At 49.2% G+C, this 15,476-nt stretch overlaps 6 protein-coding genes across 6 annotated transcripts; 3 read left to right on the forward strand and 3 right to left on the reverse strand.

The window, feature by feature from the left end:
• Positions 1–2,110: 2,110 nt before the first annotated feature.
• On the reverse strand, positions 2,111–3,876 carry F4812DRAFT_429677 (PEBP-like protein). Its single transcript, XM_047934293.1, has 4 exons — positions 3,362–3,876; positions 3,243–3,271; positions 2,663–3,193; positions 2,111–2,562 (listed from the first exon to the last, which is right to left on the reverse strand). Exons 1-4 carry the CDS (start codon positions 3,505–3,507, stop codon positions 2,525–2,527), a joined length of 744 nt encoding a protein of 247 aa, XP_047789786.1. The 5' UTR covers positions 3,508–3,876; the 3' UTR covers positions 2,111–2,524.
• An 862-nt stretch (positions 3,877–4,738) lies between these two features.
• F4812DRAFT_429681 (uncharacterized protein) lies at positions 4,739–7,058 on the reverse strand. Its single transcript, XM_047934294.1, has 2 exons — positions 6,690–7,058; positions 4,739–6,618 (listed from the first exon to the last, which is right to left on the reverse strand). The coding sequence occupies exons 1-2, from the start codon at positions 6,693–6,695 to the stop codon at positions 5,344–5,346; spliced, it is 1,281 nt and encodes a 426-aa protein (XP_047789787.1). The 5' UTR covers positions 6,696–7,058; the 3' UTR covers positions 4,739–5,343.
• Positions 7,059–7,226: 168 nt separating this feature from the next.
• Positions 7,227–8,523, forward strand: F4812DRAFT_429683 (putative ribosomal protein P2). Its single transcript, XM_047934295.1, has 4 exons — positions 7,227–7,493; positions 7,647–7,820; positions 7,887–8,019; positions 8,078–8,523. Exons 2-4 carry the CDS (start codon positions 7,662–7,664, stop codon positions 8,122–8,124), a joined length of 339 nt encoding a protein of 112 aa, XP_047789788.1. The 5' UTR covers positions 7,227–7,493; positions 7,647–7,661; the 3' UTR covers positions 8,125–8,523.
• Positions 8,524–8,667: 144 nt separating this feature from the next.
• F4812DRAFT_429687 (kinase-like protein) lies at positions 8,668–12,548 on the forward strand. Its single transcript, XM_047934296.1, has 3 exons — positions 8,668–10,952; positions 11,026–12,324; positions 12,422–12,548. Exons 1-2 carry the CDS (start codon positions 9,087–9,089, stop codon positions 11,878–11,880), a joined length of 2,721 nt encoding a protein of 906 aa, XP_047789789.1. The 5' UTR covers positions 8,668–9,086; the 3' UTR covers positions 11,881–12,324; positions 12,422–12,548.
• A 512-nt stretch (positions 12,549–13,060) lies between these two features.
• F4812DRAFT_459582 (ribosomal protein L21-like protein) lies at positions 13,061–14,124 on the reverse strand (the record flags this gene model as incomplete). The annotated part of the gene is made up of 2 exons (XM_047937573.1): positions 13,061–13,745; positions 14,114–14,124. 2 exons carry the CDS (start codon positions 14,122–14,124, stop codon positions 13,061–13,063), a joined length of 696 nt encoding a protein of 231 aa, XP_047789790.1.
• Positions 14,012–15,335, forward strand: F4812DRAFT_429697 (ribosomal protein S8e). The gene is made up of 3 exons (XM_047934297.1): positions 14,012–14,248; positions 14,334–14,860; positions 14,968–15,335. Exons 1-3 carry the CDS (start codon positions 14,246–14,248, stop codon positions 15,218–15,220), a joined length of 783 nt encoding a protein of 260 aa, XP_047789791.1. The 5' UTR covers positions 14,012–14,245; the 3' UTR covers positions 15,221–15,335.
• The last annotated feature ends 141 nt before the right edge of the window (positions 15,336–15,476 follow it).

The raw sequence follows: 15,476 nt of genomic DNA on the forward strand, positions 1-15,476 counted from the left end.
CTTCCATCACAACTCTTCAACGCTGTACACTCTTGGAATGCAGCAGGATGGAATAAAAACGATATTGGCGGACTATCCCTGGTCATGATTCGGTCGATACTTGGCCAATATTCTACTGCTTCGACTATCCTAACTTCTCAGTTACGGCCGCGTTTCAAATAGCATCATTCTTCCCATGGTTTGCCGACCGTAGTCTGTACGTTCAGATATATATATCGGAGCTCCTTATTGACTCTCGGAAGCTTTGTTATATTGTTCTGCTCAAGAAGATTCCCACCCTGCAAGATGTGCAAGATCTCTTAGTCGGCACTCGCAAATTCTACGACCTCCCCATTCATGCAGAGGCCATTGTGACAAGAACTTCTGTCAGGGATATGAGGATATGTGGATATAGCAGGGGTCTATTGTCTATATAAAGGATAGCCAGATCCCTCGAGGATGGTTAGAAGGCTAGGTGTTACTAGATCTCTACAATAAACTGTATACTATTCCCCTGTCACTTACTTTGTATGTGACATCTATCGCAGGCGTATCGGATAGCGTAACGTCTATTGCCTATTTGTATAGACTGTCTCTTAGACTAGTATAATAGTATATGAAGGGGACGCCGCTCCTTTGAAGGTGTTTCGAGGGGCAAGCGCTAATAGATCACTATATTACATACTATTATCTTTAGACTTTAGTATTCACTCTACATTCGACATATATCACGGGATCTCTTTCATAATAGGCCATTTGACAGATTATTCGAGAGGCGATTAGATAGGATTTTATGGGGTTTATAAGTTACTTAGTATTGCCTGAATCTTTGAAAGAAAGGATACACTGTAACAGTACCCAGCTAGCGATTACCTTGTAACTGCGTGGCTGCCTTGGAATAGGCTAGTGTCAGAGAGATCCCGTGGTGTATATCGTACGTAGAGTGAATACTCAAGACAATGGTAAATGTATAGTGTAGTGATCTATTAGTTAGCACTTACCTAGGTACCTTTTGAAACATTTTCAAAAGAGCAACATCTCCTTTATATACGACTATCCTAATGGGTTTATCTCCTAATCCGTTCTAATGTACCATACTCCCGACAGCTAGTGATGCAGCGAGTAGTGCGCACTATTGTCGCCCTGCAGCAGGCTAACGTTATAGATATAGACTATAGTAGCGGTTAGCTTTTGTAAAGACGCACTGGTAACGAGAAGCCGTGTAGCCCATTTATTAGCAACGACGAGTGGTTGGATAGTCGCGTAATAGTTTCGGTGGCTATATATAAACAAGCATTTATAGATGAGAGATGAGATTGTAAATAGGTTATAGGTATCAATGTAACAGTAGGTGTGGTAGCAATATATTAACGAAAGATAATGAAAATTTTGATAGCCGGCTTGAAATAGCAGCTACGAGAAAGGGGCTACAGTAGTATGATGTTATAGGGAGGAATATTGCCTGGTTCCTTGAAAGATAGGATATTATGGAGTCTCTCACGCTGTAATAGTATGGCTAGCAATAGTTATTATAATAGTAAGAAGTTAAAAAGCTATATTATAGTAGAGTTGATGATAATTATGATAAGGTAATTAGATTAGTTATAAAAGGATAGATGGTTTAGACTGCAAGTGAGTGGTTACGTACCTGTTGTATGATGTTATAGGTACGAGTATTGGCTTGGGTTTTGAAAGGTGGGATATCTAGGGGTTTCTAATGCAGTAACTTTATAGTTAAGACTAGCGATGTAATCGCATCTACGAATACTACGATATAACGAGTAACTAGGTGGTAGTGATAGTAATATATTAACGAAAAATTGCAACAGCAGCGTTCGCAATGGTTATTTAAGTTCTCAAATAGCAGTAACGAGAAGCCAAATAATTGGCTTAAAGCAGCAACTTCAGAAAAAAGAAGAAGAAGAAGAAAAGCTACAAGATAGCCTAGCAGTTAGGGAATAGCAGTAGTTGCGAGAAATTAACAATGCCCATAAACGGGATAGCTGCGCGATAGTGGTAGCGGTAGTTGCGAGCGAGGCATTGGCTACAAGAAACTAACCTACGAGATGACAGTTACGGATGGCTGGGTAGCCGTATAAATGCAGCTACTGCAGACAACAAAATCCATAATGACTTCTTTATTATGTGTGGTCTTGGGACGAGACTATAGGGGGAGGGGTGACATACTCAGGGGTATAAGGATATGTGGGTTCCCATCGCGGGTATACCTGACCACAATACCAAAACAATCTTTAGTCGTGCAGGCAAATTCTTGGAAGACGTATGTCAAAAGAATCAAAAAAAATCTAGCCCCCTGGTCAGATAAGCTTCACAGCGCGGCCCTATTCTCTATGGCAATTTCCAGAACCAAGAAGCCCTTGTTCCACAAACACGTGTGGACGCCCTAAGAGAGATATGGACAGTTCTAGAGGGACATCTGCGTCTTCTTAAGCGCTGCAGGCATCCCCAAGGTTGACGTCGTGTTTCCAAGCCAATCAGGCTTTTGGGGCCCTGGCTCATATATCCATATGGGAGTGCAGTGCTATCACTGTTCCTCATTCTGAGCGTAGATAAAGTTTGCCGCTGCGCATTAGTTAGCGTCGACGGTATCACCAGGTGGTAGGTAATTAAAATAATAGCGCTGTCGTAAGTTAGGCAGGTAGATAGGTACCACGGTACTCACCAACAGGTTTCAGCCCGTTCTCCTCCGCCCAGTCCCGCACGCCGTGTCGCGCTTTGCCCGTGCCCCAGTGCTTCCTGTCCTCCGGCTTGGTCGGGTGGAGCGGGTCCGTGGTGCCGTTCGCGGGGGCGAATAGCAGAAACACGTATCGGTGCTTCCCGGTCTTGGGGGGAGGCCCGGGGGGCTTGTACGGCATGATGTAGTTCAAGCTGGACGGTCGGAGAGAAGTAGTGGTGGACTCGGATGATGGTGATGATGATGAGATGTCTAACCCCGTGGCGATGAGGTGGCAGAACTCAGACCACTCCGGGTTGTCGCGGGACGGTGCGTCCGGGTCGGTGATTGTGATAGTGTAGGTTATGCCGGGGCGCTTCTCATTGGACGACGAGGATGATAATGATGAGTGGCTCTGGCGTACAGTGATGGTGGGGTTGTCTTGGACGTCGTCTACCTTCATGGTGTTGCCTAGTTCTGCACGTTCTCCCGATGGCCATGTCGCGTCAAGGAGAAACGAGGGGAGGAATTTGTCGATAACTATGACTAGTTAGTTATAAGTCATCTATATATGTGAACGGAGACTTACCTGTTGGAAATATCTCGGCTTTTTTCAACCTGGTATGATCATTATCAGTTACGTTCTACTTCGGTTATTGCCGGGAGGCATCAAGGCTTATATGGTAGGCAATGCACAAATACACGTACTCATGCTGGACCTTGGATACGTCCGGATCTAATTGATGCGGCTCGGATGGAGTAATTACAATCTGCTCAGCGGGCTGTCGTTGACCGGCTACAGCCAAAACCTCCAACGCAAAAAGGGATATCCACGTAGTTAGATAGACCATCATCTTTCTAGGCTTCAATTTTAGCAATTGGTTGATTGACCGGTTGATATGTTTTCAAGTCCCAGGTAATAAGTTTTGAACATGTTTCCAAGTCGAGTTGAAATTTAGATGTTGGTTGTTCTCCCCGCATTACATTGTCGTGATGTCACCCATCCTACTCGAGAGGTAGGCATGAAATGTCGATCCTTGTAATTGGTGTTACCATCTCTGTCTATATTATTTATTTGAGCGTCAAAGATTAAGCTCAAAATGTCCAAATCTTAGATATAGTAGTCGAATTTCCAACTTGTAACTTCAGTGGATGGTGGCGTATAGCAGCGCTATGCAAATTTGGGGGTAGATGTATTCCGCAATTGAGTTCCCTATAGGTACGCTTAGGTACAGTACTGCGTACTTTAATAGTCTTTTAAGTCTATCGGCAAGAACAGTGTTTTTATTATTGAACAGACTGGGTGTCGGGATAAATACTACTAGATATTACCTGACTGGCGATGGCCTCGAAGAGGCCATCCACAAGGTCGTTGAATAGCCTGGATCGTGGCTATCCACCAAGGCTTTCAAGCCCTGGTATCCACGTACCCACACACACGAGGACTACTTATACAGCGTACGTATCCGTACGCTGTATCCTGAGATAGCTACAAGTGGTCGTCAATCAGAGTCAGTTTTACAAGTATCGTTTTGTTTGTTGTTTTGTGTTTCGCTCCTCCGTACGTACGTACGTAGATCCAGTATAATGCTGTGTGTATTATGTTGACCTTGTCAATCCAACACTGGGAATTGAGTTCATTAGTTTATCCCCTGGCCAAGATAAACTGATGAGAGGTAGGTAGTAACTGGAATATCTGAGGGTAGTATTATGGTGGCAGGAATATAATGCTTGTGGCTCTACAAAACACATCAAGATAATTACTAAGAGTTTTCTTTACTTGCAATATATATTATATATATTGAGACAACTATAACACCGGTTAAGCGTACGAGACAAACTAGTCTTTAAAAGTGCAGGACTTCGAATTGAGTGAATTAGTACGATACGAAGTTGTGGGTTTGTATAGTTGGATTAGGCACTTCCCATTGTTAACAGGCATATGATATGCTTTACCAAGAGGGATACGGTAGGGCTTTATGCGACGACGCAAGAAGAATGTATGTGTTTTCAGGAAAAAGCAAAGAAAAGGGGCTCCGGGTGATTCATGTTCAGGGGCAACATATTTACGAGATGCTCCCCTTCGAACGATCCTAACTTGTTTGCAGTCTTAATAATAATAATAATAACTAATAGATATATACAACGAATGATTAGAGTAGAACATAAAACGTCTACCCTAGGACTAATTACCTGTTAAGCCATCAGGTTAAAGGAGCTACACACCTATATCCAGTTGATCATGCCAAAAGAAGAAGAGGAATGAGAAGTAAGAAGCTTATTAGTAACTACCAACAACTATCATTTAGCCCTTGAAATGTACAAGTACTGTAAAATTTTACCAGAAAAGCAAAAGACGATATCTAAGGTTGCAATGCGCTAGATATGATCGACCATTCCATTACCCCCTTCAAACAACCTTAACACGGGGGTATGTATGTTATGACGAAGAACGAACAAAAGAAGAACGCCGTTTGCTCACCAAGGTTCGGCCTTGGGCGCCTAGGGAAATCTCAACAACAACAACAACAACAAAAAAACGCCGTCTTCCATGCAAAATATTCCATCTACGTGAACCGTGTCTTTTTAAAACGAATAAAAAATAATAAGCGCGCGATCGAAACCAAAGGAGTAGTATGAAGAAGCGGCTAATCCCGCGGAACTCTTGCGTTGATATTAGATTCTAGGTCTCAGCGACCTATACCAAGTCGTCGTCTCCGCTCCTCCTTCTCTCGCTTAAGCTTCTCCTCAAGTGCCTGCTCTCGTTTGTCCTCCTCGCGGCCTAGTATCTCGGCTCTTCGTTCTTCTATGTCGATATCAGAAATGCCCGCTTCCATATCGCTGGAGCCGTCCGAAACGTATCCGCCATAGCCCATGCCTCGGCGACTGGAATAGTCGTCCTCCTCGTCGTCATATTCGATGAAATCGTCCATATCGTCATCATATTCGTCCTCGTATCGGTCCCGGCGGCTTGGCCTCGGGGGTGCGAGGAGGCCACCAGGCTTATAAGCTGAGGAGCTGCCCTTCCCGGATGCCGATTGTTTCCCAAACGCGGCCCCTGGTGGAGGTCGAGCGGTTCCGGTATAGCCTGTTGTAGCCGTTGCCGACTTCTTCACTTTCTTTGCTGGTGCTTCCTCGCTACCTGGACCAGGCTGTGCCTTTCCACTTGCTTTGGCGTCTTTTCCGGTACCGTTCCGGCTGACGTCACGAGCCGCCATTCCAGGTCTCGCACCCCCTCGTGCGGGTATGGTGGATGATCGACCATTTCCAAGATACGGCTTTCCATCTTTCCCTTTGACCCCGCTCGGCTTCTGTTCTACCTTCGCGGGCTGCTCTTTCTTGGCTGTTCCGATAGACTTGTGCTGGATCATACCGACCTTACCCATAGACGCTTGAGCCTTCTTAGCACGTTCCATAATCTCTTGATATGAGCCCTTCTTTGGCGCCTTGGACGGATCCGAGGCTGTCGGAGTCGTAGGCGACGATTTCGCAGGAGGCGCTTTCGAAGCGGCTGCTAGTGAAGATGCACTAAGTTTTGGCCGACTAGCGATCTGGTCCGTCGGTTTTTTCGTTTGGGACGTGTTGGATCCTGTTCCCGGTCCTAGCTTGCTGTTTGAAGAAGAGGTGTTTGTACGTTGCACGCTTGGTACTGGGGGTTGATAGCGGCTATTTGTAGAATTTGTGGATGGTGAATTCGTGCGCTGAGGTAGAGACGAAGACTTGATGGTTGCGGACGCGGGGGTGGGTTTCGGTCGATCGACAGTATCCGTCTTCGCTTCGCGGGAGGTCTTACTTACCGGGTAAGACCCGTCTTGCTGTCGCGACTTAGGGTATTTGTTCGATGTCGTGCTATGCGAGTCATCATCGGCTTTTCGCTTAACTGCGGTCGATGTCGATGTCGGTGTCTTGGGCCGAGGTTCAGAGGATGGTATCCCGCCAGAGATCTCGGCGAGAAGGTCACCGATCTTGAAGCGCAAGACGTTAGAACCAAGGTAAGCACTACAGAGGAGAAGTGAAAAAAAAAGATGACACGTACCGGCATTATGATAAGACTTGATGTCTACTGGAGAACAGAAAAGACTCCCTGGAGGGTATCCCGATTGCCGTCAGGTGCGTATAATGTCCCTGAGGCGTCATAAGTCGGCGGGCTATGGCATGTGCGGTGACTCTTTTCTCTCGACTTGATGCGATCTGAAAACGACTGTAAATACGACTGTAAGTACGGCTGTACAAACTCCAAAGTCGAAAATACTAGCAGTAGCAGCCGAGGCAAGAAAAAACGAATGCGTCGAGTGATCTAACAACAAAGAATGCGGGTATCGGGGTCGCTGATATTAGAAATGATGATAAGAAGGTTGTTTGAACAAAAAGAAAGCTCGTGCCGTTCCCGCTCCTAAGAAGACGTTCCAAGTACGAAGTACATATGTACTTTTCTAGCTTGATTCTACAGGTAACCATAGCCAACCAGGAGTTGTGGCTGAGCTACGTCATTATCGAAGCTGTAATTCGCGGGTTGGTGGATGGGCAAGCCACAGAGAGTGTGGAGTACCTAGGTACGTAATACATAGTACATGTAGTATTGTACCTAGGTCCAATTGCTGGACATATACCAAAGATACACGACCCTAATCAGGTGATAGGCGAGGGATCCACTCTACCAACCTTGCCCACAGTCAAATCCAGGCGCACCGAAAATCTAAGGAAACTTTTTTGGCCGAAATAAGTCATCAATCCTCAACTTCGACCTCTTCACACCGAACTTCCCACAGAACTCGAAGGCTCAGTCTCCGCCCAAAACTGCGGTTAAATCGATTGATTTCTCGTGTTCTTCTCACATCTCGTAAGTCTACCCTTGAAATATCTATACTATCTATCACTGAATTATTACCGGGTTCGAATTGTCGCATTCGCTCACCCCGCGCACCCCTCGTCGCAAAAAATCCAATTATATAAAAAGAAAGCAGCTCCGCTAACAAAGGTCCGCGCGCCGCAGAACAAATCAGAAAAAATGAAGCACCTCGCAGCTTACCTCCTCCTCGGCCTTGGTGGCAACACCTCGCCGTCCGCTTCCGACGTTAAGGAAGTCCTCGAGTCCGTCGGTATCGAGGCTGACAACGAGCGTCTGGAGAAGCTCATCTCCGAGCTTGAGGGCAAGGACATCAACGAGGTATGAGCTATCTGAAATTGCAAACCTGGAGAAAGTAACGTCGAGCTAGCTGACACGGCATTGCAGTTGATCGCTGAGGGTTCCAGCAAGCTTGCCTCCGTTCCCTCTGGCGGTGCTGGCGGTGCTGCTACTGGTGGCGCCGCTGCCGCCGGTGGTGCTGCCGCCGCCGAGGAGAAGGCCGAAGAGAAGAAGGAAGAGGGTACGTTTACGGCCTGCTGCGATTCGATCTGGACTTGTGTACTAACAAATTGGTATAGAGAAGGAAGAGTCCGACGAGGACATGGGCTTCGGTCTGTTCGACTAAGCGAATATCGTACCTGGTTACGACAACGAAGTCATACATTTTCGGGGAGGTGGCACGGAAATGGGCAATGGTCATGCATGATATCCGGCGTGGAAGGGTCTACGTTTGATCAACTAGGGCATCTAGAGACGGTTAAGGAAAAAAATAAAGTGCTACTTCTCCGGACTTCTATGTTCCCCTCCCTGATCTATTGATTTGTGCTTCCAGTGAACGTTGTGCGATGGTGGTAATAAGCGTTTGAGTTAAGCAAATGCCTACTTAACCTTGCTTAAGTGAAAGTTGAACCTGCATCTATCTGCATTGGCGTAACTTAAATTCTCTTATCGGTTCATCTGATATACGTACCTAAGGTAGGTTTAGCAAGGGCGATAAAGTCCCTTGGCTCTCTTTAAAATATTTAAAATTAATCTTGGAGGGGTTTGTTTATCTTGCATCCAACGTATAAGGTAGGTGTAGGTACCTAATGTTATGCAATATCATGGTATATCGATTTATACCCATGCGAGTGGATTCGTTATGCGGGACTTCCTGACGGCAGTCAAATTAGCGAACGGGATTTAATTGGCTACCGAAACGGGATTGTAGACGTTGCTCCTAGCAACGGATAAAAAAAACGAAAAGGACGCCAAGCCAATGGAAACAGCATTTCGCAGGGAGAGGTCAGGAACCAGTGCAGACAACCTTTCAACCAGCACAGCACCCATCGCGCCCCGTTGGTTCAACTAAAAACTACCCAAGTATAATGTTTTTGGAACCATGATCTGCTTTGACACGTAGAATATCCATTAAATCGACAAGAAAAGATACCCCCCAATTCGCCAATTCGACGCGCCATAACCATAACCAGCCTGTTTTGTTTTCAATTCCATATTATTATTTTTTTTCCTTTTTTTTTCCTTTTTTTATTATTTTTTTTTAATACCGTCCACTTTACAACCCAACCCAACCCACCTTACAATCTAATGGCCTCCGCATCGCCGACGCCCGGAGCGTCCAGTCAACATCCGGGTGCTTTAACGAGAAAGTCGTCGCTAAGATCCGGTTTGAGGAGGGCTCCCTCTAGGTCCCAGATCGGTCGTGCCGAATCCAACATTCCCGCTCCAGTTCCTATCTCCAAGTCGCAATACGCGAATAATGATAGCTCAGATGACGAGATCCCTGTACCTATGAAGCTCAGTGCTCTTACCAAAGCTCTCCTCAACGATGAAGGTGCTGAACAGGAACGTGATAATGGACGCGTTCGAACCCGAGCTCAAACCCACCGTCCCTCGTCGCCTGTCCACTCGGAGCAAGAAAAGCCTGTTAAGAGGCGCAGCGTCCTCGGTGCGTCGGTGGCCTCAATCGGCGAAGAGAGGAGGCATACCCGTGCCAGCAGCTCCCAATTATCATCAAGGCCTACCTCGCCGGCCAGAAGCCAAGCTAGTAGAGAGAGCAGTCCGGTGAGGAAGCGCGTTGTCCGTCTAAGTGCCTCATCAGTAACTACCGCCGCTGCATCTCAACCGAAGCCTGCGAAAAGGAGGTCAACGTCGACTTCCTTCTCCGCTTCGCGAAACGGGAACCGTCCTCCAAGCCGGGCTGATAGCGTCGCCGAAGAGAAGGCTAACGGGTCCATAATCAAGGACAAGGATTTGAATACGCCGGCCCAACAGGGTCGTGTGGTCAGAATTACCGTCGGATCGTCGGGCAATAGGGGTCGCTCGTCAGCTTCGTCGGTGATGTCTTCTAGACCGGCTGACCAAGTCTCATCATTCTATTCTCGCATTGCACCATCTGACGAAAATGACCTTCCCGATGCTCCCCAGACTGTTCCCCGACAGCAGGGGTCGTCTAATCCGGGCAGCGCCTCTAGGTTAGGCTCTAACGGATCTAGGAATCGCAGCGACGAGAATCAAGCAGTGCAGAGCTCAATGCGTATTAAACGAGTAGGAAAGGTTCCCGGTAGCTTTCTTAGTGGCCCGGCGCGCCGAGGACGAAGGAGACAGAGTGAAGAGGACGCCGAAAACGAAAGAGAACCTTACCGATCTAACCTCGAGTCCGACGCGCCCCACGCTCGGGATCCCGAGGACTACGATCCGTTAGATAACCTCGCGTCCTCGTATTACGTGCCCGATCGCCTCGCTTCGGGGAGCCCTGTTAGTTCTAGGGGGTCTGCGAGAGCAGCCCAAAGAAGAGAATTAGCTACTGCGGCAGAAAACGTACAAGCCTCACGATCGCGGCAGGATTCGCCCGAGCACGACGAAATTCCGATCCCACATTATCGAGTCCCACCCCCTCGAGCGGAAATGCCGGAGAGGCAAGATCAGGAGAACGAAGCTCCGCCGACCTTCAAGAGGAGCAAACCTCCTGTAGGGAGCTTTCTAGAGAAGGATGTACCTAAGACTTCAGCCCGTCCTTTGAGTGCTGCCGAGGTGGGTTCCGCACGACTTATCTCACCGGAGCGCAAGGCATTAAGCTCGCTGAGCCAGAACACGCCTCGTAGGGCAGCGCCGGCGCCTCCACCGAAAATGTCGATCCTAGATGCTGCTACCTCCGCAGCCGGTGCGGCGACCACGGTCCAAGCGAAGCGACGAAATTACATGAAGGTGAACGGGAAATGCTATACGAGGCTCGATTCGCTCGGCCGTGGAGGTAGCGGAAAGGTTTACCGTGTGGCGGCCGATAACGGGAAGATGTTTGCGTTGAAACGAGTTTCGATCGAAGGTGCGGACGAGAATACAGTCCGAGGCTATAAAGGCGAAATAGACCTTCTGAGGAAGCTGAATAACGTCGATCGTGTTATTACTCTATATGATTACGAGATGAACGAAGAGAAGCAGGTCCTCAGCCTGGTAAGTTTTATATGCTGTTCCCCTTCGTCCCCTTAGAAGCCATATCGAACTAAGCTAATTGGGGGTTCTTTAGCTTATGGAAATGGGCGAGCTGGATCTTAACACGCTCCTACGCCTCCGGCTGTCGCCCGAGAATGCTAAATTCGATCCGGTTTTTGTGCGCTACTATTGGCAGGAGATGCTCGAATGTTTAGCGGCGGTCCACGCTCATGACATCGTGCACTCGGATTTAAAGCCCGCCAATTTCGTTGTAGTTCAAGGTCGATTGAAGCTGATCGACTTCGGAATTGCCAACGCTATTCAGACCGACGAGACCGTTAACGTGCATCGCGAAACTCAGATTGGCACACCCAACTACATGAGCCCGGAGAGTCTTCTCGACTCAAACACCACCGACTCCTCCGGTCACCGGATTACGTCCCTTGGCAGTACGCCCCGTCCCAAGCTTATGAAGCTCGGAAAGCCTAGCGATATCTGGAGTTTGGGCTGTATATTGTTTCAGATGGTGTACGGCACGCCGCCATTCGGCCACATTCCTAACCAAATGGCACGATGCCACGCCATTATTAACTGGCAGTACGACATCGAGTTCCGCGACAAGGGCGTCGGCGGAGCACCTGTCCCCCCCAGCCTCCTCCGAACCATGAAGCGCTGCCTCAGCCGCGACCAGCACCTCCGTCCCACGTGCGAGGAATTGCTGTCCAGATCCGACCCGTTCCTGTACCCCGTCGAAGCGCCGGCGGGCACGCTACCCATTACCGAGGAGCTGCTCGGACGAATCATCCAGAGCGTCGTCACCCGCTGCCGCGAGAGGATGCCCACCGAGGCGGAGGCGCTAAGCGTCTGGCCTCAGGCCTACTGGGGTAGCGTCGCCAAAGCCGTGGGTAGAGAGGCGGCTGCGAGAAGCTCCCCGGATGGGACGAGGTGACGAGGTAACGGACAGGATGACGGTTTTGATAAAACATGACTTAATGACTGGAGGGAACTGGAAAAGGGAAAATTCACGCTTGGATAAGGTGATAGTAGGCCTATCGCCCTATTTGCGTAACGAATGGGTTGGTGTGGATGGATAATTAGTGTTTTTGGTTCTGGGGGAGAAGGGGAACTCCAAACGCTTTGTTTAAATCACCTCCCCTTTTTTCTTTCTTTTGCTTTCTTATCTTCCTACCATTCGAGTACTCAGAGGGAGAGGGGAGGGGAGGGGAGGGGAGGGCAAAGGTTATAGACCCTACGGAGAGAGAAGATATACCTTGACGTTTTTTTGTTTCCTGCTTCACGCTTACGTTCTTCTTATTCTTCTTGTTCTTCTTCATTAGCCACGGAGTTCAGGATAGGATTGGAGGGGCATGAGATGATTGATGCCTTTGTTTTTCTATTTATTTATTTGTCGTTAGAATCACGCCTTGAACTGTGGTGTGTGTATATGTTTTTCAGCGTTACGTTTGTGGTGGTTGTTGGGAAAACTTTACTTTTTAATGATGAAACAAACCTCTCCATCACCTTTTTTTATATTCTTGCGTTTTGTGATATGAGTGATGTGAGTCTTAGATGCTTCATTGGGAGGTGCTACTTATTGTGAACGGACAGGAATTGCCCAGTATTAATGAAAATAATGATGTAAGCATGGGCAATTCATGTCTTTGATACATGAGGTAGGTACCTAGGTACCTACCTAGTTATGTATAAAGTGTATAAAGTAGCCTCAGGAGTATGCTGCTGCTGATTTATGAATTCATGTTTTATACACAGAGCTCGATGGACATTTCACAAGCTCGTTTTCCTAAGTGTTACATACATGACATGATATCCACCACTGACTGGCTTCAACCTATGGTTGTCTTCCCACAGGTCTCTTCCCCCCCCCCCGAGAGAAATGCAGTCAGTTATATAGACAGCGGAACGGGCTAACCGAGTCCTCGCCTTCTATTTTCCAAGCCAGTAGTAAACTAACCTAGCCCCCCTCCCCCTTCTCCCTTTTCCGTGAAAAAGGAGGCAAGGCGTTAATTCCCGGCATAAAGCCAGCCTCGTCGTGCCCCTTTCTCTCTACCACTCACTCATTCTCTATCATACTATCACTATCACCATCCCATCCCATCCCGCTCTACCCCCTAAGAAGGCCCCAAAACCTTCAACTCGCTAATGGCGAGCACGGTGTACCGATGCTTGCTGGCGACGCGGCGGGAGCGGCGGTTGCGGCGCTTGGTCTTGACCTTGACGCGCAGGGGCTCGGACTCGACGCCGAGCACGGTGGCGCGGCACTCGAACAGGGCCGGGTCGACATGCGGCGTGCCCACCAGCGTGTAGTCCCGCGAGCCCAGCGTGCTCGCCCGGTCCAGCCGCAGCACGTCCCCCGGCAGCACGCCGTGCATCAGGAACGGCAGCCGGATCCGGTCCCCCTGCGTCACCAGGTATGGCCGCCCGTGGATCAGCACCGTGATGTAGTGCGCCGGCTGCGCGCGCAGCAGCGGCAGGAACTGCGCGACTGAGGTCGATGTCGTTGGCGTTGTTCCGGCGGAGGGGGTGGGGGTGGGGGAGGAGGAAGAGGAGGAGGAAGGTGGTTTGGAGGGTGCTATGGGGGGCACGGTAGTCTGTGTGTGCGTTGCGCTCGGAGACGTCGTCGGCTCGGAATTATGCCGCGCAGCTGTGGTCGCGAGACTGCGGGCTCGGATCGGGAGGAGGAGAGGCGGCGGGAGGCGTGTTATGGGCGTGCGCAGCTCCAGGACGGAGCGCAGTAGTGACCGGCTCATTTTTTTTGGTAGATATTTATTTGTAAATACAAACTCGGCCGGGGAACTGATTGGTGTGGTTTCGCTTTGACTTATTTTTTTTTTTTTTTTTTCTCCGGCTGTCGTTCGACTTCGCCGAGAAGAGAAAAAGGTAGGAGTCGACGACGAAGCTCCCGAATTGTGATTTGGGATTTGAAGTTGGAACGGAAGGTCGAAAAGTTAAAGTGGAGACACTGGTTTTTCCGCCGCAGTGAAACTTCAAAGTAGGTACCTAGGTACCTTAGGTATATTTTACATAGATCTTATCCACACCTGGTATCTAATCGATGTGGCTAGAGCTCCTTGGAAATTTTGATAGTGGCGGGTCCCTTAGAATCGATAACATCAAACCGCCGTAACTTTTTTATTATCAACCAAGTCGCTACCAATACCTACTGGGCCTCCATATCTATATAATACAACATTCCCAATTCAATTCGCTGAACCTGAAATTGGAGTACGGATCAAATCTTAGAGAACCCTTTATAATTACTTCGCAAGTCCCTTTTGAGGGCAAATCCATTCATCATGGTAAGATTTTTACTACTACTACTATCACTTCTCCTCCCGGTTCGAGAGAGAAAGCACCAATGGATCATCAACTAACCCACGACAGCCTCAAAACGAGTACATGGAGCGTTTCCGCAAGACGCACGGCCGGCGTCTGGACCACGAGGAGCGCATGCGCAAGCGGGAAGCGCGCGAGGGCCACAAGGCGTCCAAGGACGCGCAGAACCTGCGGGGCCTGCGGGCGAAGCTGCACCAGGCGAAGCGGCACAAGGAGAAGATCCAGATGCGGAAGCAGATCAAGGCGCACGAGGAGCGCAACGTCAAGTCCGCCTCCGAGAACGACCCCAAGACCCCGCTCCCCAACTACCTGCTCGACCGCTCCAACCCGTCCCAGGCGAAGGCCCTCAGCACCGCCGTCAAGAACAAGCGCGCCGAGAAGGCCGCCAAGTTTGCCGTCCCCTTGCCCAAGGTGCGCGGCATCAGCGAGGAGGAGATGTTCAAGGTCGTTAGTACCGGGAAGAAGGTCGCTAAGAAGAGCTGGAAGCGCATGGTTACCAAGCCGACGTTCGTCGGGCCAGATTTCACCCGGCGGCCTGTCAAGTACGAGCGTTTCATACGGCCTATGGGTTTACGGTAAGTCCAGTCCATCTACCTATCCCTCCCACCCCCTCCCCCTTCCCCCCCCCCTTACAAAAACACACAAAAGCTAATTACTTTTTCTTCGCGCCAAACTACTATAGATACAAGAAGGCCAACGTGACGCACCCGGAGCTCGGCGTGACGCTGCAGCTGCCCATCGTCAGCGTGAAGAAGAACCCGCAGCAGCCGCTGTACACGCAGCTCGGCGTCCTGAGCAAGGGCACCATCATCGAGGTCAACGTCTCCGAGCTCGGCCTCGTCACCGCCGGCGGCAAGGTCGCCTGGGCCCGCTACGCCCAGATCACCAACAACTGCGAGAACGACGGCTGCGTCAACGCTGTCCTGCTGGTTTGACGTGGTTGTGCGCCTGTGCATGCATGTATGCATGCGTAGGTACATACAACTCCCCATTCGTCTGAGAGTTAACTAAGGAAAATGTCGAATGGGAGGGGGAGGGGAGAAGGATGGCGAAAAAAAAAGGGGGGGGGGGGGGGGGGGGAAAAAGAAATTAATGTGAAACCAATAACGTATATTTGGGGGGTATAAAAAAAATTACCACCCCCGGAAAGGCCAAGGGGAACGTATGGGGTGGAGCAAGTGACCCCGGGAT

This window comes from Daldinia caldariorum (assembly GCF_022478825.1).
Source record: "Daldinia caldariorum strain CBS 122874 unplaced genomic scaffold F4812scaffold_9, whole genome shotgun sequence".
Classification (NCBI taxonomy): Eukaryota; Fungi; Ascomycota; class Sordariomycetes; order Xylariales; family Hypoxylaceae; genus Daldinia; species Daldinia caldariorum.